The 23,999-nt window shown below is 40.8% G+C and overlaps 2 protein-coding genes across 2 annotated transcripts; one reads left to right on the forward strand and one right to left on the reverse strand.

Moving 5' to 3' along the window:
* Nucleotides 1-12,058: 12,058 nt before the first annotated feature.
* Nucleotides 12,059-13,691, reverse strand: LOC115102402 (CCAAT/enhancer-binding protein beta-like). The gene has a single exon (XM_029622321.2). The coding sequence runs from the start codon at nucleotides 13,441-13,443 to the stop codon at nucleotides 12,571-12,573; it is 873 nt and encodes a 290-aa protein (XP_029478181.1). The 5' UTR covers nucleotides 13,444-13,691; the 3' UTR covers nucleotides 12,059-12,570.
* A 2,320-nt stretch (nucleotides 13,692-16,011) lies between these two features.
* Nucleotides 16,012-23,637, forward strand: peds1 (plasmanylethanolamine desaturase 1). Its single transcript, XM_029622322.2, has 6 exons — nucleotides 16,012-16,351; nucleotides 17,603-17,722; nucleotides 17,847-17,938; nucleotides 18,078-18,222; nucleotides 18,365-18,577; nucleotides 19,456-23,637. Exons 1-6 carry the CDS (start codon nucleotides 16,216-16,218, stop codon nucleotides 19,575-19,577), a joined length of 828 nt encoding a protein of 275 aa, XP_029478182.1. The 5' UTR covers nucleotides 16,012-16,215; the 3' UTR covers nucleotides 19,578-23,637.
* The last annotated feature ends 362 nt before the right edge of the window (nucleotides 23,638-23,999 follow it).

Raw genomic sequence — 23,999 nt, forward strand, 5'->3', positions numbered from 1 at the left:
CCTTCATCCACATTTGGCACCCCAAGTTTTATTTTATGTTTTGTTCTTCTGATTTTGGACATAAAATACTATAATAACACCAGGAAATCATCTCCAAGTGATTGTAATTTAAGAAATCTGTTCCTGTGTTTCCCCACACATAATAGAGAGACAAGTGATCGTATACAAATGTAAGCAAGGCTGGAAATTATTATGTTTTAATCAAACATTATGTTTGGGCTTCTTGCGGTCAATTTGCAGTCTACAAATGATCAACAAAATATCGTCCCACGGCTGCATCTAGTTGACAGGGCTTAGACAGAACTTAGATTCTAGAAGGTTAACCATCATTTCAGTCCTTGGTTAGTACCATTATATTACGGAGGCAAAGGAGACAGGAGCAAAACTGCCTCTTAAGTGTTGACATTGTGATTGTATAGATTAATTTTATAGTTATTTTTGCCACTATTGTCCAGCTTGTACAACTTCCACATGGGGAAACAAACATTCAAGTTCATAAAGGCTTTGGATGGTTGTCTTCCTCTTGATGTGTGTTGCCATGTTTTGCGGCCTTCTTAAGTCCACATGATATGCAAGCCATGGCTTAGTGTTCTTCATGGTTATACACTACTCACACAGCTGTTGTGGTTTATCATTAGGGACAATGAGACCAAAGGTAAAATATCTGTAAATACTTCAGGCATGTTTTAGTGCATCAGGCCAAATGTGGGCAGGGATGGTTGTAGCCTTTTGGGGGCCATAAGCAATATTTGGTTGGGTGGTTGCCCACGTTGCAGCAAAACATTTTAGTGGCCCCTCTCTTGACGGTGGAGAGAACATTTTTTGTTAATTTCCTGCAATTGTACTTATTTTTGCCATGGGGCATAGAGAAAATGTCAGTGGTGTAAAGTACTTAAGTAAAAATACATTGAAGTACTACTTATTTGGGGTATCTACACTTTACTATTTATATTTCTGAATACTTTTACTCTACTACATTCCTAAAGGAAAGATGTACTTTTCACTGCCATACATTTTCCCTGACTCCCAAAAGTACTCGTTACATTTCGAATGCTTAGGCAAGACAGCAAAGCGTTGTCATCCCTACTGCCTCTGATCTTGCAGACTCACTAAACACAAGTACTGCGTTTGTAAATTATGTCAAAGTGTGGGCGATTGCCCCCCCCCCCAAAAAAAAGTTTGTGGAGTCTGGTTTGCTTAATTTAAGGAATTTGATGTGTAGCATTTACTTGTACTTTTACTCAAGTATGACAATTTAGTACTTTTTTCACCACTGTACATAAGTACATTTTAAACCAGATACTGTTAGACTTTTACTTAAGTAGTATTTTAATGGGTTACTTTTACTTCAGACATTTTGGTATCTTTACTTTTACTCAAGTATAACAATTGAGTACTTTTTCCACCACTGGAAAATGTTGCAGTTTTAAAGCAAGTTTTCTGCAATTGTACACATGTGGCTATGGGGCTGAGAGAAAACGTGTACATTTATAACAAATTTCATGCACTTAACTAATTTTGCCATGGGGCAGAAAGAAACACGTTTTCTGCTATTCTACCAATTGTGATATGGGGTGGAGAGACATTTTTGTAATTTTAGAGCTGATTTCCGGCAATTCAATACATTTTGTAATGACTTATACCATGTTAATATGATATCTGAGTGAGAATGACTAACAAAATCAATGGGGGTCCCCTGGACACGTGCCCTGTGTGCCCGGTCAGTATTCTGACATTATTAATATAAGTTTAGATAGCTGGCTAGACTAACTACCGCTCTACAAATTGTTAGTTGACATGGCTAATTCAGTAACCACCAGTGACTGACATAACAAGAGAAAAATTGCTGATGCACAACCAAATTTCGAAATTGCATCTGGTTTATTCTACTATTCTTACTCTAAATTTCATTTTTTTTTTTAAGTCACCAGGGCACTAAGCGACTGCTTATGTCGCTTATGCCTGGAACTGGCCCTGAATGTGGGTAACAACACTGTTGTTGCCCAGGACTAGTAGATTAACTAACAGCGCTAGGAAAAACTAGGGGGTAAGTGAGTGTGTGTGTGTTACATGCATCAGAGGAATGCAACTAAAGAGTGAGTAATAGCACTCTCAAACCTCGAGGCTCTGCTGACGTCAAGAGACAGGATGGAACAGGCAGCACCATTCGGCATTGGGACAAGTACTGCCAAGGCATTTCCAGAGATAGGAAGTGGTCTTAAAGGCATAGCTGCTCTATTCAGTACAAACTGTACTATGCAAAAAGTTTACATTAGCAGGATTGTTTAGATGTTTATGGTGCTCCTGATGATGCTGCTGATAATGATGATGATGATCATGCTGAAATATGATGATGATACAAGAAGCACCGTTTATATGATAGGATCAAAACAATACACTATGATTGACTACCTGATAATAAATTAATTAAGAAGATTATTAAAGAATAAACTTTTGTATTTATTTTGTATTGCATATTGTGTATATTCATGGTCTGCTGTGAACAATGTTGCTGAATGTTGATTCATATTTATTTGCCTTTTACTAGGTGACTTAATTGATCAATGTAGTCATAATAAAAACTTTCAGTGACAAAATGGGCAAGAGATTACATTTGACATTCATAGACCTAGTTATTGGTTCTTTGTTTAGCCTCCTCTGCTGAACCTGTGACTTCAGTACACTACTAATCAGAAAGGGAGTCAATCCTGCCCTACAGGGTCTTCTAATGTATGTCCTGAGTTTAGTCATTAACCTGGAACTTCCCAATGGCCAGCCAGCCCTGAGAGGCCCTTAGGGTATAAAAGTGAATTCTTTCTTTTATACTCTGAATTACTTCATGGGGGCCATATGGGGTTCTGGAAATTCCAGAAAACGAAACCATCTGAGAAATGCTTAATGACTTGTGGGAGCTGGAGTCATTAGAACCTAATAGACGGATGCAGACACATTTGTCTTGTCATGTACTTACACAGTACTTGGTGGTCATGCATGCAAGTCATGCAGCGTGTGATGTCTCATAATACCTCCACCAGAAGTGTCTCACTGAATGAAAGATCAATTCACTTCCATTATCTATTTTTCTGAGAACATTATTTCCTTGGATTTTTTCATTACTGAACGTCAAAGTGTGACAAATCCTCTGTAGGTTTTCAGAGAATTTTGACTCACCCAAAACCAGCCTCCTTGTCATGGCCGTCGAAAGAAGTGGACCAAAGCGCAACGTGTTGAGCGTACATTTTCCTTTTATTTTAAAATGTCGCCAACAAAACAACAAACGAAAAACAACCGTGAAGCTGGGATTGGGAACCCTCATTGCGAGCCCCGGACTGGGGACCCTCGCTGCGGGCCTCGGACTGGAGACCGTCGCTGCTGGAGGCTCCGGATTGGAGACCGTCGCTGCTGGAGGCTCCGGACTGGAGACCGTCGCTGCTGGAGGCTCTGGACTGGAGACAGTCGCTGCTGGAGGCTTCTTGCCATGGATCATTACTGGAGGCCTCGTGCCATGGATCATCACTGGAGGCTTCTTGCCATGGATCATCACTGGAGGCTTCTTGCCATGGATCATCACTGTGCTGGAGAGACACACAGGGGGCCTGGCTCCGGGAGCAGGCACAGGACTCTGGGCTGGGAAGACATACAGGAGGCTTGGTTCTAGGAGCGGGCACAAGATACACTGGGCCGCGGAGGCGCACTGGAGGTCCCGAGCGTAGAGCCTGCACAACCCGTCCTGGCTGGATGGTGACTTTGGCCTGGCACGTGCGGGGCGCAGGCCCAAGATGCACTGGGCTGTGCAGACGCACCGGAGACACAGTGCGCAGGATATCCTGGGCCGTAGAGAGGTACTGGCGGCCATATGCGCTGAGCCGGCACCCTCTTACCTGGCTGGATGCCCACTCCAGCCCAGCCGATACGGGGAGCTGGAAGGTAGCGCACCGGGCTGTGAACGCGCACTGGAGACATTGTGCGCTCCACCGCATATCACGGTGCCAGACCAGTATGGCGCTCACCACGGTAAGCACGGGGAGTTGGCTCAGGTCTCCAACCTGACTCAGCCAAACTCCCCGTGTTCCCCCCCCAAAAAATGTTTGGGGGCTGCCTCTCGGGCTTCCTTACTAGCCATGTTCCCTCATAACGCTGGGCCCCTTTACCAGCTGCCTTCGCCTTCCATCCTGCTTCTACCTGCTCCCACGGCAGGCGATCCTTTCCGGCCAGGATCTCCTCCCACGTCCAGGATCCCTTGCCGTCCAGGATGTCATCCCATGTCCAGTCCTCCTTTTTACCACGCTGCTTGGTCCCTTTCTGGTGGGTAGTTCTGTCACTGCCGTTGAAAGAAGTGGACCAAAGCGCAGCGTGGTGCGAGTATATTTTCCTTTTATTTTAAAATGTCGCCAACAAAACAACAAACGAAAAACAACCGTGACGCTTACAGGGCTAAGTGCCACTAACAAAGTTAACTACCCACACTGAAAGGAGGGAAAAAGGGCCACCTAAGTATGATTCCCAATCAGAGACAACGATAGACAGCTGTCCCTGATTGAGAACCATACCCAGCCAAAACATAGAAATAAAGAAACCTAGAAAACAAAACATAGAATGCCCACCTCACATCACACCCTGACCTAACCAAATAGAGAAATAAAACGGCTCTCTAAGGTCAGGGCGTGACACTCCTAAACTGAGTGTGCATTCTTCACTTTAATGGAAAAACACTGTTACTGTCTTATTGCTATCCCGACCACGTAACATAGTTTCTGAAGTTGATCTCTTTGGTGACGGTTGGTATGACACTAACCCATGAGCATTAGTACTGGTTCCTGTTCCTGTCCCCGTTTGCTGATGGTGTCGATACCCTGTCACTGTCAGGCCTGCTACGGCTGAGATGTCACATGCGGTCTTGCTTGGTGTTAAGAGGTTCGGTTAAGGCATGTAGGTCACAGCAGCTTGCTCTTTGTTTAAACAGACATATTTCTGAGTTGTATAGCTGGTGTTTTACCCCTCTAATATACTCTGAATCTCCCACTTCCTTCCTCTGGCCCAGGGCTCATCGAACACGGCAACGACTGATGAAGTTAACAAGAGGGTAATAATGAAAACAAACTTAATTGAGCTGACCTCCCTGGGCCTCCGCCACCACAACAGTTGACACTGCTGTGTTGCTTTTCATATTGGTGACTGTTATCATTATATGCAAAGTTGTACATACTTTGGTAGTGGCAGAAGAAATTGTGAAATATATTGTTTTTTGTAGATATTTACCCAATGCATTAAATACTGTATATACTGATACAAATGTACTGTTATTTGTTAGCATTTTTTACATTTATCAATATCAGCTACACCCAATTATGGAAATAAGGGGAAAGGTTCAAATGAATGTGAGGTTTGTCACATTTTGCTTGATGTGGGTGGTGTGTTCATCTATTCAAACAATGTGTGCCAACACACCCCATTTCCTGTTGAGTAGCCTGTGTGGGCCGGTTCACCTGTACATGGATGAGCGTGAGACATTGTGTAGCTAGACGATATGACTAGGATCTTATTGCGCAACTATCCACTAATCTGGTGCAGTAGGCACCAGAAAAAATAGTTAGAAACCTGTTGATCACTGCCAGTTGCAAAAAACATACCTCCCTTTCTTCAATACTAGATTTTTTTTTCTTGACTGCAAAGTAAATGGTCTTGTAAAAATTGACAAGACAATAAAACTTATAATTCTTAGATATTTATTTTCTGTTATGAGGAGAATACATTTTTATTCTGTTATACAGTGAGGGAAAAAAGTATTTGATCCCCTGCTGATTTTGTACGTTTGCCCACTGACAAAGAAATGATCCGTCTATAATTTTAATGGTAAGTTTATTTGAACAGTGAGAGACAGAATAACAACAAAAAAATCCAGAAAAACGCATGCCAAAAATGTTATAAATTGATTGTGCCACCAGAGACTCTGTCGCAGCCGGAGTTGTGCGCCGCCCGGGTTAGGGAGGGTTTGGCCAGTAGGGATATCCTTGTCTCATCGCACACTAGCGACTCATGTGGCGGGCCGGGTGCAGTGCACGCTAACCAGGTCGCCAGGTGCACGGTGTTTCCTCCAACACATTGGTGCGGCTTGCTTCCGGGTTGGATGTGCGCTGTGTTAAGAAGCAGTGTGGCTTGGTTGGGTTGTGTTTCGGAGGACGCATGGCTTTCGACCTTCGTCTCTCCCGAGCCCGTATGGGAGTTGTAGCGATGAGACAAGACTAACAATACGAACAATTGGATACCACGAAATTGGGGAGAAAAGGGGGTACAATTTTAAAAAGAAATTATAGACTGATAATTTCTTTGTCAGTGGGCAAACGTACAAAATCAGCAGGGGATCAAATACTTTTTTCCCTCACTGTATTTAATTAAAACCTCTACAGGATTGGTGGATCCCCTCGGGAGTCAATATTTGCAGTGTTGACCCTTCTTTTTCAAGACCTCTGCAATCCGCCCTGGCATGCTGTCAATTAACTTCTGGGCCACATCCTGACTGATGGCAGCCCATTCTTGCATAATTAATGCTTGGAGTTGGTCAGAATTTGTGGGGTTTTGTTTGTCCACCTGCCTCTGGAGGATTTTGGTCAATCAATGGGATTAAGTTCTGGGGAGTTTCCTGGCCATGGACCCAAAATAACGATGCTTTATTCCCCGAGCCACTTAGTTATCACTTTTTCCTTATGGCAAGGTGCTCCATCATGCTGGAAATTGCATTGTTCGTCACCAAACTGTTCCTGGATGGTTGGGAGAAGTTGCTCTCGGAGGATGTGTTGGTACCATTCTTTATTCATGGCTGTGTTCTTAGGCAAAATTGTGAGTGAGCCCACTCCCTTGGCTGAGAAGCAACCTCACACATGAATGGTCTCAGGATGCTTTACTGTTGGCATGACACATGACTGATGGTAGCGCTCACCTTGTCTTTTCCGGACAAGCTTTTTTCCAGATGCCCCAAACAATCGGAAAGGGGATTCATCAGAGAAAATAACTTTACCCCAGTCCTCAGCAGTCCGATCCCTGTACATTTTGCAGAATAGTAGCTTCTTTGCTGCCCTTCTTGACACCAGGCCATCCTCCAGAAGTCTTCGCCTCACTGTGCATGCAGATGCACGCACACCTGCCTGCTGCCATTCCTGAGAAAGCTCTGTACTGGTGGTGCCCCGATCCCGCAGCTGAATGAACTTTAGGAGACGGTCCTAGCACTTGCTGGACTTTCTTGGGCACCCTGAAGCCTTCTTCACAACAATTGAACCGCTCTTCTTGAAGTTTTTGATGATCTGATAAATGGTTGATTTAGGTGCAATCTTACTGGCAGCAATATCCTTGCCTATGAAGCTCTTTTTGTGCTAAGCAATGATGACGGCACGTGTTTCCTTGCAGGTAACCATGGTTGACAGAGGAAGAACAATGATTCCAAGCACCACCCTCCTTTTGAAGCTTCCAATCTGTTATTCGAACTCAATCAGCATGACAGAGTGATCTCCACTTGTCCTTGTCAACACTTGCACCTGTGTTAACGAGAGAATCACTGACATGATGTCAGCTGGTCCTTTTGTGGCAGGGCTGAAATGCAGTGGAAATGTTTTTGGGGGATTCAGTTCATTTGCATGGCAAAGAGGGACTTTGCAATGAATTGCAATTCATCTGATCACTCTTCATAACATTCTGGAGTATATGCAAATTGCCATTATACAAACTGAGGCAGTAGACTTGGTGAAAATTAATATTTGTGTAATTCTCAAATCTTTTGGCCACCGACTGTATAAATGTATAGGTATGTCATTTTAGGTAAAAATTTCAAAAATGGTCAGATCCTTAAGAGGTTTAAAGAACTTGAAGGTCATGTCAAAAGGAAACCGGACCTTCGCTTTAGTACTTGTAATCTAGGAAGTTTTCAGGGAGTACATTGAGGAACAGAGCAATGACTTGATAGATGCTTCAACTTTCTAGTTCAGATGTTCAACACTCGAAGCTTTTCTGTGTCTGATAAAATGTGACTAGAAACTCAATTCACAGATCAAATATCCTTTTGTGTGTATTTAAGGCACACTTTCATCACTTATGACAATACAAGAACTGATTTAACGCGTTCTCTATCTGATCAGAAAGGTAAAGATGCCATATCTCGCATGTGGGCTCATTGTCAGAGCCATTGTGAGTAGTCTGACACCACACGAACGGTTGATTTCCATCCCTTCAGGTGGTGGTAGCTTTTTCTGCCCCTGCCTGCCTGCATATTGCCAATATCAGGTTCACTTGCAACACCAATCTCATTTTTAAGTTGTTTCTATTTGTTTACATACGCATCTATGAATTGTAATACGGTATGATATAACATCATTGTTTGAGAAAGTGATCAACTTAATTTAATTGTACTGTGTAATTGTATTCTGGGCGGTATAGAGGCCTGGCTTGCCACGTATCTCTGAACTCTACATACAAATTACAGTATGACACTGTAACCAAAGGTAAACTAAATTGACACCTACATACAGTATATGGTTGTTTTGTCACCTGCCAATGTTTTTCCCTTATGCAAGAGCAGGATGGCGTTCTGTTTCACAAGACCCATAATACTTGCTCTGCAGTGACCACAGGTCCCTGCTACTGCACGTCAGTGCTGCCTCTTTGCAGCCGTTCACAGTAAAATAGGAGAAGTAAAGAAGCTGTTGAAATCTGGGTTCACTCCAAGCCAGATCATCCTCCTGCCTCTTACGGTATCTCAGCATTTCTGAATTCCCGTAGCAAGCCCATGTTCCGGATATCCGGGGAGCACATCTCTCACATTACTGCCATTTTTATCTAGGTTAAAGGGATAGTTCACCCAAATTACAAAATTACACATTGGTTTCCTTACCCTGTTAGCAGTCTATGGACAAGGTATGACAGCATCCATGCTTTGGTTTAGTTTCCCTGGCACTGTTTCCACATGCTAACATTTTAGCATTTGTGACATGAAATCAAATTCAAGTCATGGGACTGATATTAGCATTTTTCACGCATCATGTCCAAATCATCTAAAAGTATCTCAAATTGATTGTGAAGCTCAACAAATTCACTTATGGAGGTTTTAAACATGACGTGAGTAAGAAATGCTAATATTGGTCCCATGACTTTAATGTGATTTGTGTCACAAATGCTAAAACATTAGCATGTGGAAATAGTGCCAGGGAAACTAAACCAAAGCATGAACTGCTGTCATACCTTGTCCATAACCTGCTTACAGGGTAAGGGAACCAATATGTCATTTTGTAATTTAGGTGAACTATCCATTTATTGGCATGTGTAAAATCGAAATCAGCTATTTGGTCTGTAGTAGTGAACTGTTCGTTAACATAAAATATAATCAGATACAGTGAGTATCTGCCTGACAATATATTATATAAATATATTATGACAGGTCAACCAATAGAGGCCAAGTCTTTGAAAGCTGCATCCTCTGAAGATGGAGAGGGTCAGTTCATGGCTTGAGTGAAGGGAGCTGGTCAGAGGATGGTAGACGAAGGTGATGGAGTCTGCTGATGATCTTGTAGAGGGCAAGTCTGGGAACCAGCCTGAGTCTTATAGCCAATGTGTATAAATAATATTTATAACAAAGAGTTACACCTAATGTATAGTTTATAAATGTGTTATTACTTCAGTATAATGCAACTGTTTTGACAGAGCAATGTAATTTAGTTTCCCAAAAAGTGTATACCATACACTCAATTTGGAAATGAATATGATTCAAGAAAAGTCAACTTGGTACATTTCCTGGTCAGTGTTCAATATCGTCCCTATACTTATTTGTTGCATACTGATATCATGTTGAAATGCTATGGTGTCCAAAAAAGTCACAGATATGTTGAAATATCACTGTTTCATGTGTCTTCAGGGAAGAGTGTTTTGAGGGAAGTCTCACATTGAACATAAATAGAAAGAAAGTACAACAAGAAAGGCTATAATTTATCTAGCTAGATCTCACTCCAAATAAACAAAACTAGTGATTCATAGATGTGAGGGATAGCTTACCATTTTACCATGTCCTGTTTAAAGTCTCAAACACAAGGTGGGGCTGCTCTGTTTGTATTGCTCTACCAGAGGAGTTTTTAGGAGGGCTATTGGTCTGTAGTAGGTATGATGCAATGTGGAGTTTACGGACAACCACTGCTCATTGACGGTAATATGTGTGGGAAATTCCCTCTCCTCAGTCTGAAACAGGCACTAGCAGGGATCCGGGAGGATCCAGGAGCTGCAGGGGCCAGGACTACAAGGTCACCCCAAGTAACATGTTTGACCACTCTGTGTGTGTGTGTGTGTGTGTGTGTGTGTGTGTGTGTGTGTGTGTGTGTGTGTGTGTGTGTGTGTGTGTGTGTGTGTGTGTGTGTGTGTGTGTGTGTGTGTGTGTGTGTGTGTGTGTGTGTCAGACTGAGAACAATAACCAAAGCCAATCCATTTAAACTGAGGGTAAAACTCAATGATGTTAATGCTATGCTGCAGCTTAGAAAACAAACCCAAACAAGACAATACAGTGTGCACTACTTTTAGGAATCAATCAAATTAAGTGAATGTACAGTATAATTTGGGTGAACTAACCCTTTAAGTATTACAACCTATTGCTAGATTTGTCTTGTAAGTTTAAATTGCATAGAGGATTTTTTTTTCATTGGGTGTGACATTTTAATTCACTGATGGAACAGGAAGATGTTGTTGAGCAATATACTCTGTTTCCATTATGGGAAGTTGTGTTGTGAAATCCAGTACGTTCAAAACATTGTATTTTCTATTTTGTGTGATACAAGGAAGAATGACAGTGTGAAAATGTTCTTGGAGCTATTGGGTGCAGTAACAAAGCCTCATTGAGAAATACATAAAGCACACATACACAATTTGCTCTCTCTCCTGAAACTGGCATCCTTCCCAAACCTCCGCCCTGCATTGTCATGGGTATACAGTAGGCCATGCCCATGTCAAAGATGTTCTTATGAGTGAGGTGGCAGGGTGGGGGTTTATATAGAACGTGAAAGGGTTATTCGGCTGTCCCCATAGGAGAACCTTTTGAAGAACCCTTTTTGGTTCCAGGTAGAACCCTTTTAGGTTCTATGTACCCTAACACCCAGAGGGTTTTAGATACACCCCCAAAGGGTTCTACCTGAAACCAAAAAGGGTACTCCCCTGGGGACAGCTGAAGAACCCTTTTGGAACCTTTTTTTTCTTCTAAGAGTGTATTATTACGGCAACTCGAGGGCCAAGTTTGATAGTATTTTAAGTAATTTCCACATTCATGTGTAGAAATGGCAACTTGGTATTATCGACCAGTTCCACTGAGACTAGTTTTTAGTTGAAACTAAAACTGAACTTGCTTATCTAGTCCTACTGATCATTATTATTATTTCCACATCCAAAATCACTCTTCTTTTTGGGTCATCTCATAGGCTAAATATTAAAGTATGCCACTTGATATTTGAGGCTGGCAGGTTATACACGTTTTCAAAAAGCTGTTTGCAGGACTGTGGTGGTGTGTTTGGGCAGGAGGTTAGTTGCTGATTAATCTTGGTTTGTGAGGCCTTGAACCCCTCTGTGGGTCAGTGGACCCAACAGACTATTGACAGAGGTGTGTGCTTAAGATAATGGTGCCATTGGATAAAAAGACTCAGTTGGTATGTCTTCTTTCACCAATACACTGCTGAATTGTTTAACTGAATCACGCTGTAGTAATACTGGTATTTACATTTAGGTTCTCAATATCATGACTTATCATTTTGAACAACTATTATTAGATGCAAATTAGTCATCATATTCCAAATCACTTGCCCACGGGTCTAAAATAAGAGATATAAGCTACCTTATGTTTGAGTTTATGTACACCTATATTTTTATCCCTTGAGTTATTTACACCTTGAATTCTTACACATGTATGTGAGAGAAAAGATACATAAATGGTTTTATTTAATTCTGTGTATGTGTATGTATGTGTGTGAATGAGAGAGTGGAATACACCAGTCAAATGATCTACTACCTTTTTGAAATGTCACAAATAAACAACATACAAAATGAATAATATCAGTATAAATCTGTTTAATTCAATAAAATATCAAGTACCATTAAAACATGTGTACATTTTCATCATATTAAGAGATTACTTAATTCATTGACAATACTGTTACAAAGAGTTGCATCATACCTCTGCAGTGGGCTACAACACTTCCCTTGATAACCACTGCTCCAGATAAAGAAAGGTATTTTTAAATAACAGAATATTTATCAATATTCTATATAAAATACAAAGCCCTTACAGAAATACTGCATACACAAAATGAATAAAGACAGAATGAAGGTGACAAGTCAAGAATCATGAATGGTTGCACATTCCATGCACCTTCTGTGCTTAATCACGACGTGTCTTGTAAACTGTTGGGGGCTTTTTCCACATATAGATTCTGTACACAAACGTAACATATTGGAATCACTTTTTCAGAATTATGGCCACAGCGATACATGGGTTTTTAAGTCAGTGCCTGATAAAGTACCGGTTTCCAGCGGTGTGTGGGCACTCCGGTGTGGCTAACCCTAACCAGTGGCAGAAAGCAAGTTACGCAGGGTGGCAAGTTCTCTTGACAGCTGCTCCACGCGTTTTTGTAAACGATCATTCTCTGCGGCCAGTTCCAGCACTTTGTGTTGCGTCTCCGTATTGCGCATTTTGGCTTTATCCCTGCTCTTTCTAACAGCAAGGTTGTTCCTCTCCCGCCTCTGCTTATATTCCTCACTGTTCTTTTCCAGACGCTTCTTCCCCTTGACACCAGACGACATTTTCCCGCCCCGCGAAGGCGACGTGCATTTACCTGACAGTGCAGGTGTACCGGGTGGACTGGAGGAAGACGAGGATGCAGTGGAAATGTTACCAAGGCTGCCACTTGGAGTCGACTGGTAATGAAGATACCTCATGTCGTAGCCAGTTGAACCGTTGTCCATTCTTGGGTCCTCTTGAGACTCGTCTCTTTCACCGGATTTAAAGTGGTTCCCAAGAAACTCCGGGCTGAACACGGTGTCCACACGGGTCTCCTGCAGTTCAGGATAGCCCAGGACGTATGGCTCTCTATGGTCGTGCACACTTGTCTCCCGCTCGTTGAGAGATATGTAGTTTCTGTAGTTTTGTTGTAATGATGAACGTCTCTTTATCCTGCTTTCCTCGGCAAGGAAATCTGCGAATATGTCTACCCCTCTCTGATGAGTTTCGTTTTGTGTTGCCAGTTGTTGACAGTGCGCAGCAGGAGGATCCAAGTAGACACTGAAATCTATCGCTTTCTCGTTCTCGGCTATGCCAAGCTCCGTCATCGAGCCGTCAATAGGCTGCTTGCAAGTGCTGTCGCTAATGGGCCTGATAATGTAGTTTGTACTCTGGAAAGCAAAGCAATCCCTGTCGTAGAAACCGGCCACTTCCATGGATCTTAACACCCGCTGGATTGCGGGAACATCGAAACCAGGGGCAGACGCCCGGGAAATTGGCTACGCGAGCAGGCCTAATTCTGTCTGAAAACACTAACGTATATTGTCACACGACTGAATGTCACTGTGACAATATTGAGTTATTGAAGAAAACAAGAAACTTGAAGAATTAGCTATTACTCAGCAGAAAGTTGTTGTCAATGTCACCAGAATGACGAGTAAAGTTGATGTATATTGCAGCAGTGAGAGTCTAGGAAAGTTTTATATAGACTGTGAAAGAATGGGCGGAGCTGGTGTGATATGTTCCCCTCCTCTAACTAACCTCTTCCGTCTTGATTTCATGCTCTGAATTGTAATTAGGATCCTCCCCTTTCCCCCCAATTTTCGCCTAAAATGACATATCCAAATCTAACTGCCTGTAGCTCAGGACCCAAATCTAACTGCCTGTAGCTCAGGACCTGAAGCAAGGATATGCATATTCTTGATACCATTTGAAAGGAAACACTTTGTAGTTTGTGAAAATGTGAAATTAATGTAGGAGAATAACACATTAGATCTCGAAAAAGATAATACAAAGAAAAAAACATGCTTTTTTGGTGTTTTCTTTGTACCATCATCTTTGAAATGCAAGAGAAAGGCCATAATGTATTATTCCAGCCCAGGCGCAATTTAGATTTTGGCCACTAGATGACAGCAGTGTATGTGCAAAGTTTTAGACTGATCCAATGAGCCAATGCACATTTGTTTAAAATGTTGTATCAAGACTACCCAAATATGCCTAATTAGTTTATTAATACATTTGAAGTTCATAATTGTGCACTCTCCTCAAACAATAGCATGGTAGTCTTTCACTGTAATAGCTACTGTAAATTAGAGGGGGGGGGGGGGGGGGGGTCCTGTAGAGGTTTTGAGAAGGACCTTAGAAAGGGAGAATTTCACAACTAACCATACTACTAGTATTATAGGCAACACTGGTTGAATCAATGAATCAACGTGGACTACATGTTGAATTGATGTCTGTGCCCAGTGGGAGCCTACAGAGCTGGGTTCAAATCCATGTGTATTTGAGTCTATTAAACAAATACATGTGTATTTGAGTGTTTGTATTAAATACTTATGTGCTGTGTATTTTAGTATTTGTTAAATAATGTGACCAAATCAACTAGTTCTATTTGTATTTTCAAATAATGTTCTATAAATAGCCTACTATTAGAAACTATTTTCAAATACTTGTTTCCATACACATTATCTTAAATACCGCTAGGACCAAACAGACCCGGGTGTAAATGCATGGAGTATTTAAATATGTGTATTTTAAAATACACTTGTCTGTAGTAATAGCCTAACTATAATATCCTACTAATAAATTATATTATATTCTAAAGACACTCACAGATTAAGGTTTTGCCACTGTAGATTTGAAACCATTTTGTAGAGTTACTTGAAATATCAAATCACACATTTTAGGGCAGAGTGTAAATCCATTACCTACCATATTGTAACCCACAGAGTCAACACTTTCCATTGAGAAGACTGGGAAAAGGAACAATTGGTGACTTGTGGTTCAATGATTTTGGAAAATTATATTTAGTCTACACTGCCATCTAGCGGTATTGTAAGATACAATTCACTCGAGTGTAAACTTCAGGAGATCTCTGACTAGGCCTTCTATTAGGCTATTAAAAGTTTATGTTGATTGTGACTTGCATTACTTTCTTTGGGGCTATCACCCCAATAGTTTCCAGCAAAATTCTCTATTGTGATAATTGTTTGATTTATGATCTGAAATAGGCCTAACAAAGGTCAGTGAGAATTAAGTTAAATTACGAAATTGTAAAAACTGTAGTATACAACCATAAAGTGTTTTGGCCTAAACATAATTTCAACATCGTTGACATGCCATGACTGCCTTTAAATTAAAGGCCCATCTCTCTTCTAATTTAGCATTAGGTTTGCCTACCACGTATAACTTGGAAAAGCTGTCTGACGTGTAAAGGAGCAATCTGCAGTTGTTACATCTACTTTTGGACTTGTAAATTAATATTTACCCATTATTTCTTGAAGAATATAACTTATAAATGCCTGATGAGTTTAGGTCAACTCTCGTACCCCATCATAACCCAAACTGTAAGCTTGTTTTACTCCAATGTTTAAAAACAAAGTAACTGTAAACAAATCCTATTCAGCCTTAAAACATGGTTAAAACTATACTTTTGGTATCATGGATGGTCAGTCCAAGCATCCATAGCTCGATCTATGAATTTGAGAACGATTACATTTCTCCTTCCCCCTCCCTCAGCTTTTACCGAAACAAGGGCGGGTATTTTATTTGTTATTGTTGCAACTGCTGATGGCCGCTTTAACAGCCAAACTCACATGCTCTGATTGGCCACTCAAGGGTGGGGTCAGGCAATGCGTTCGTTCTCCTCACTACCTGATTGGTTATTCGCCTGATTATGGAACTAAGTACGAGTCCGTAATTGGCTGCTTTAGATAGCAGGCTCAATGTGATAGGGTTAGAAAGGCAACGCAGTTTTAAGGCAAAAAAATCACGCATTATTTTCACCCCGGGATAGCCTGATTCTTACCAGAGCGGACCGAGATAGATATCAGATTCATGAGCACCGAAGCGTACACCTTTGCCAGGCGCAAGCGGCTTGTAAAACGAGCGCGCTCGATCATTCATAAAGGCGTGTATCTTGTTATGTAGTTCCTTCCTATATCTGTTGGTTTCCTGGCTGTGGAAAGGGGTTGAACCAGAAGTGGAACATGGCGAGAATGGTAAACGAAAACGGGTGTGGACAAGAGTTACAGAGCACGGAGCTAAATGGAGCCGGTCGAGGTACAGCGCGGTGGGGTCCCCAACACGCAGGGGCTCTGGAACTTGCGAATTTGTATTCGCCAGGTGAGGCAACAGCTCTCTCTTTTGTCAACGCCACTCAGGAATGTCGTAGCCTACTAACGTTACATTTATACAATTCTTACGCATATCGATCAGCCAATTAAGCTTCAGGATTTTACTAATTAGGATCACGGGAAAGAAGTTAGGCATTTTAATATCGGTATTTTCAGTTCAGGTACAATTCCGGAATACAGAAATGACATTACAACTGTAACTATACTATAAAAGCCATACACAGAACGCTCCACACGCACACTGGGAGGGGCTTGCTTGACCTTTCAAAACAATTTGCCCTAATTGCTAAGTGCGTGGTGTCAGGAACGGACCAAAGCTCCGTCATAATAAATTAATGGTGCACACTTCAGCTTAACTACACAAAGTATTTTAAAAAAGATTAATGAAAGCTAGCCTAATGTATGAGGACAGATCACTGTACCAATTGTGCATTTCCTTCTTTGAGTCAGTTGAACTCTAAACACAACCTATTTGTATGTTGTAAGTCGCTCTGGATAAGAGCGTCTGCTAAATGACTTAAATGTAAATGTTACCTTTTGTACTTGATGCTTTTGAAAGTTTTTTTTTCTTTTCTGCTTGACGCTCATTGAAAGACACTGAATGCATAGGTGCTTCTGTGTCCAGAATGCTCCTCTGTCAGCCCTAATAGCACTACAACTGGTCAGGCTCCTCATTAGCTCTGGTCCATGGTGTTTATGTGCAACTGATCCTCTGCTGTTGAGGCTGAGCTGCACGTAAACGCCCTGGAACAGAGCTCTTTACTGGCACAACATTGCTCTGGTGTAAGGAGGCTAACTTACTTTGCAGGGTATTGCCTGGGGTGTTGAGCTATAGGGCTGCTTGGCCTTGAATTGTCTTTGAGCTGTAAGAATCAGCTCAGTGTCTCTGTCCCAGCTGCTTCGCAATGAAATTAGTAGCTACAACAGCAAAGCATGTAGCGTAAGAAAGCCTTCTAAGGTTATCGGTTAAGTGACTGCACATCCATTTACTCGCAGGTACAGGGTACAACAAGTTATGTCGTGAAAGAAAGATGCTCGCTAACTGTTGAAGACCATTGGGTCGAAACGTTGCACAAAAATCTGCAGGAGCATTCAAGTGTATATAGCTTTTCCTTCATTCAGAGGTTATATCATTGGGCATAATATTGTCTAACTACTTTGAAGATCCACCCCTATGCCTTCTCTATGGTTTTACAGTTCTTTAATCATGGTATGTTAATTTGTCTGTTTGTCTCCACAGGAAAAAGATGTCAGGAATGGATAAGTGTTGTCCTCTGCTTCTCTCTCATGGCCTTCAACTTTTGTCACCTCCTTGTTAACTTCCACCTGGGTCATATGTGGTACATCCTTTTGGGCATTGGTAAGCACAGCTGAAGCACCGGTCATTAGAATAGGCTTACATCCCATGTTATGTTTCTCATTGATTTACACGATTGTTTGCTTACATGTCCCCTCCATCTCTTCCTGCTCTCTCTCTCTCTCAGTGGCAGGAATACTGACTGCAGACTTTGCCTCTGGTCTAGTCCACTGGGGGGCTGACACCTGGGGATCTGTGGAGCTACCCATCGTTGGAAAAGTAGGAGATGCATTTGCTAACGGGACTGGATTTGACAAGATATTGTCCCCAAAATGTGTGTTTTCGAATTGTTGTCTTGACTTTCTGATTGACTGTTTCTCCTGTTATTTTGAATCCACTTTCTGATATCTTGCCCCAGGCCTTTATCCGACCATTCAGGGAGCATCACATTGACCCTACAGCCATCACCCGCCATGACTTCATTGAGACAAATGGTGACAACTGCATGCTGACCCTGGTCCCATTAGCACACATGGCTTTCAATTTCCTCACCCTCTCGCCTGGTGAGCTACTGTCAAACATGGCACAATTATCATTTAACTGAGCCAATGCTCTGGCATCTGAAAACTTCCTTTTCTAGAGCCCTAAACTAGTCTTCTTTCGCTTTCCTGCTCTCTCTGTTTCTCTCTCTCGATCCACATATAGCGGAGCACTATCACAACTACCCCTGGCACTGCTATGTGATGGCACTGGCCATTTTCGTTACCCTAACCAACCAGATTCACAAGTGGTCGCACACATACTTCGGGCTGCCAGGCTGGGTGGTCTTTCTACAGAACTGCCACATCATCCTGCCCCGCAAGCACCATCGCATCCATCACGTTTCCCCCCACGAGACATACTTCTGCATCACCACAGGTCAGTGCTTGTGGGTATGGGCTTTGTGTGTATCAGAATATGTCTGTCAGGATACGAGTAAGGGGAAAATATCATTAAACTAAATCGGCAGCCAACTATCTTTTCCCCTTTGGCTGCATTTATACAGCTCAATTCTGATTTATTTATTTCCCCCCCACCACTAATTGGGTCTTTTGACAAATCACTTTTGACATCAGATCTTTTTCAGAGCTGATCTGATTGGTAAAAATACCAATTAGTGGAACAAATATCAGAATTGGGCTGCCTGTCTATGCAACTGGGAAATTAAATGGCATACCCAGAATCCAATATTTAACAATAATGCCTTGCAATCTGGAGGACAGCCTACACATTGCCCCAGTCATCCAAATGTGTTATCCTCTCCCTTGGCGATATCATGGATAGTAATGGTTTGAGGGCATTCATTGATCTGAGAAGAAGCAATTATATTACCAGGTAACTCTTTTTTTTGAGTTTGAGTTTATTTATTCTTGCTCACAGATAAAACGTAAGAAATCATCATACAATTGGGGGAATGTAAGTGGAGACTCAGGATGGAGGGGGTAGATTAACATGTTGAAACATTGTTTCCGGCGGGGCGCATGGTTGGGGAATGGCTGGGGGGGTGCTTTGTTTCTTATCCTTGGATACAAAATATTACAAAACTATTGATACTGTTCTTTATCTATGTATGCATTCCTGTTTTTTTTTGAGTGGCAGCCAACAGTTACAAGAAAATGATAACTGACTATATCTGAATGAATGAGTTTTGATGTTATACCTGTATCTGTAACCCTCTCTGAAAAAAACAAAATAGTTGGTCAAAAAGAAATTGTGCTGCCTGTCTAAACGCAGCCATAATGGTCTTATCTCCCTAGGCTGGCTGAACTATCCCCTGGAGAAGCTGGGGTTCTGGTCTAGGCTTGAGGATCTGATCCAGAGTGTGACTGGGGAGAAGCCCAGGTCTGACGATCTGAAATGGGCTCACAAAACCAAGTAACCATGCAGACTGGCTGCATCGCTACCTCAGGAGTATTCAGTCTCTTTCGCGCCTAACTCCAGCTGTAATCAATAGGAGACACCAACATAAGGATCTGGTTTCAGAGATGCCATATAGCTTTAAACCTTGCACATTTTGTCTGGTTCTAACCGTGGAGCGTTTTGTCAAGGGCCCAGGGGTGTTTTCTTAACCCACTGTGGAAATCTGAGTGGGAAGTGCTTTTTGAAATAACATTTTGAAAGCACTAATACATTGCAATACTTTCTCAACTCCTCATCTAGCTCTTTATTTCTGATCGTGTATGTCTAACTTGACTCAACCTTTCTTGAGGTGTATCACTAAAGCCATTGTCCCCCAAAGGGACAGTCAAATATGTTTTTCATCCACTTTACAGACTGAAACTGCTAAAAAAATATATAATTAAAAAAAAAAATTAAAACTCAATATCCCAACCAGAAATACTTGAAGGAAACAGTTTGCTTTTTTTCAGCACTTCGTGTTTGTTATTCGTCACTGTTTTAAAAAATAAATAAAAAATCTGGTCATCTCTCACTGGGTAGCATGGACACAGTATGTTGTGTCAAGTACTGCCTATTACCTTAATTTCCTATTCATAGTTGATGCTGGTTAACAATAATTTGCCTACCTAAGATATTTTTGCTCAACCTTATAGTGCAGTGCTGGCTTACATTTAGTCTACATCCAATCGACGTAACTGCTATGTTCGTCCAGACTTCTCAAACCGCCTTACCAATCACAGATGCATTGATCTCCTGCCTTTCATTTCACTTCTCTATTGCAGAACCTATCATGTAATACTTCTATTCTTTTCAACCAGTGGTTTTCTGTCTTAAATTTGCTGTATCCATACAGTCTTTCTCAAGTAATTTGCCAATCTTTTTTTACACACTACACACCCTTTTTAAATCCCAGAAGCATGGAAGTGGTGAAACACATTACCCTTCAGCGATATTGCCAATATATCTGCCAATGCCAAGCAGGCTGCATTGATGGCCTAATACTTTGAGTGCAGTAGAAGAGTAATCAAAAGTGATGAATCATTATATTTAGCAAAATACCTGAAATGAAATTTTGTGTGTATGCTCTAGTAATCATGTTTGTAAATGAACTGTGCAGCAGATACCTATGCAGTCTGACTGGTGGTGAACCTGAACCTTGTGTCTTAACTATCTTAACCTAAAACAAATGGTCTGGTTGGCTAGAAATGCTATTTATGTTCTTAAATTCCCTTAACATAGACATTCTTTCATTATAAAAGGCACACTATTACCTCTCTGCGTGTGATATTTATTGTCATTGTCACGGACCAAACCGTTGACGTACGAAATGAACGACTAAGGTAATTGTGTGGGAGTTCTTTCATAATGAATTCAACTCTGGGGCTTTTATTTCCAGCACCAAAAACCAGTGACCATGTGGTGGTGTGTGTGTGTTATTCTCCCATATATAAATTATTTCCCAATTTTATATTTGAAAGTAGTTCAGCTTGGGAAGAATAAAGGTCTCAAACACTGGAACACTGGTCTCAAATTCCCTATTCAAAGGTGTGTGTGTCACACTGACTTACATACTGTATACATGCAGGCAATATGTAGGATCACCAGCCTTCCTCACTGTTTTCATGTAACTAATTGCTTGATAGTGGAATGAAATCAACCTGCTGTATGTGAGCACTTGAGTTTTGGAAGTTTTGCTATTGTTCAGTAATGTTTTTTTGTTTTGGGGGGGGCCTTTATTTGAACAACCCAAATTGTCAATTAATTTTAAGTGCTAGGCTTACTGTAATGTGGCATTTGCATTCATAGTTATGAAGTTTTTTAAAGTATCAAATTAAACTAGCTCCTGTTTTATTCAGAAGTCAAAATGACTTTACTGAAAGTTAACAAAGGTCAATATTCTCCTGACTCAGTTTATATATTTCTCAATTGTAGGTCAGCAGAACAATCCCTGCAGAGTTTGTTTTATTAAAAGTAGGATATTGTAAAAGCTGGGAAAGTGATGACATTTTGTTTCACTACCACTGGTTCTATTGGGAGTGAATAATTTCAGTCAAACCCAACCAGGTTGATGTATGAAAATCTTGTTATCATCCTTCAAATTATTTTTTATTTTTTTTACCAGGCAAGTCAGTTAAGAACAAATTCTTATTTTCAATGACAGCCTAGGTTGATGTATGTACAGTGGGTTAACTGCCTGTTCAGGGGCAGAACGACAGATTTGTACCTTGTCAGCTCGGGATTTGAACTTGCAACCTTTCGGTTACTAGTCCAACGCTCTAACCACTAGGCTACCCTGCCACCCCTAATTAGTATATTGTTGGCCAGAAACATTCATAGATCAATCATGAAATAACATTCTCCTCAAATGTGTTGTTTTGGTGCATCTAATGGATATGGTCTTATGGGTCCTATTAAAAATAAATGGCTGCCATTATCCCCGTGGAACCAGAAGTAGTGATGCAAACTATGCATCAATACCATTGCTTATTACTGTTCTGCTTTGGCTAGGTAATATTAAAGCAGGTGTGAGTTTACATATTAACTACAATGTCATTTATACTTATTATTTTTTTTACTAAGGATACTAGTAAGTATTTTATAGAAGTAGGGAGAGTATAATAGTAAATAAGCAGCTCAATCAATAATTATGACTACGGCTTCACTAGTTTAAATAATTCAGTTGAGGGGAAGAAGTTTGAATGGATAAACTGAAATGGCTTTTCATATTGTAACCTCTTATCAGTTGTCTTTCAGATCATGTTGCTATTGACCAATGCCAAACTTAACTTGATTGATGGATAATTAAAAAATGTGTCAGTTTATAATGTAGTATATGCAAGATTATCTGTCATCCTTTTGCCATTGCAGATTTGAAGTTACAGGGTATGATGCATTAAGCCATGTGTTTAGTACAAACTATTGCCTAGATGTAAATGTGTGATTAAGTTATTTTAATGACCTAATTGCTTTAATACAATACTTTTTCAATTAATGGATTTAGTTAAAGCGCTTAAGTGTAACATTTGGTTTGTCTAAATGATACAAGAATAGAGATGTTGCCTAATGCACTTATTTTTCAAAAGAAAGATCAGTCATGTTATATAAATGGTTACTGTTGATTGTTCGGGTGTGTTTCTGACATGAGATTTGTAGTGCTCCTTGGACCTCAAAGCATGGCCTTAGCTTACCGGTACAATATTGTTGGCCTACTTATGACTTGCAACCGCACTATACTATTCAATTGATTCTGCTCTTTAAAAAAAAAACTTTTTTCTCTCTCCAATTTTCACCTAAAATGACATTCCCAATCTAACTGCCTGTAGCTCAGGACCTGAAGCAAGGATATGCATATTCTTGATACCATTTGAAAGGGAACACTTTGTAGTTTGTGGAAATGTGAAATGAATGTAGGAGAATAACACATTAGATCTGGTAAAAGATAATACAAAGAAAAAAAAATCTTTTTTTTGTACCATCTTTGAAATGCAAGAGAAGGGCCATAATGTATTATTCCAGCCCAGGTGCAATTTGGATTTGTCACTAGATGGCAGCAGTGTATATTTAAAGTTTTAGACTGATCCAATGAACCAGTGCACACACAAATGTGCCTAATTGGTTTATTAATACATTTTCAAGTTCATAATTGGGCACTCTCCTCGAACAATAGCATGGTATTCTTTCACTGTAATAGCTACTGTAAATTGGACAGTGCAGTTAGATGAACAAGAATGTAAGCTTTCTGCCAATATCAGATATGTCTATGTCCTGGGAAATGTTTTTGTTACTTACAACCTCATGCTAATCGCATAAGCCTACATTAACGTAACCATCCCGGGGGGACCCACCGATCCTGTAGAGGTTTTAAATTATCCAAAATTCATGTAATCTTTTCTGATATGAATCCCGTGGATGTTAATAAAGTATGGTTGTGATGGAATTTTAGATATCAAACCATGCCTTGATGCCTTTTTGTTGTCTTCCATGTGGAAGACTTACTGTGTGTGTGTGTGTTCTATTTATAAAGAAACTAAACACCAATATATTACTTGGTTGTGTTCATTATTCCCATTATATCTAACAAAGACCTTCCATGAGCACAATTGCTATAGCACAAATTATTCATTATATTGACCAGATACTTAATTGGCCGCCACAGTGAACATTTTTGAAGGCATTTATTTAAGGCAGTAAAATCAGGTGGGAACATTCTAGCCGATGAGAGGGCATATACGAGTGTGATAACAGGCACAATTCCAGTAGTTTATTTTTTCTTAAATTGCCTGGATGTCACGTGTCATTCTTATATTGGTACATTTAACAACCAAAGCATTACACAACTCCTATTAGATCAAATACGCCATTATATTTCTTTGTTAACCAAATTCTACTCTCATTAACCATG

The sequence above is a fragment of the Oncorhynchus nerka genome, linkage group LG20 (genome assembly GCF_034236695.1).
Source record: "Oncorhynchus nerka isolate Pitt River linkage group LG20, Oner_Uvic_2.0, whole genome shotgun sequence".
Classification (NCBI taxonomy): Eukaryota; Metazoa; Chordata; class Actinopteri; order Salmoniformes; family Salmonidae; genus Oncorhynchus; species Oncorhynchus nerka.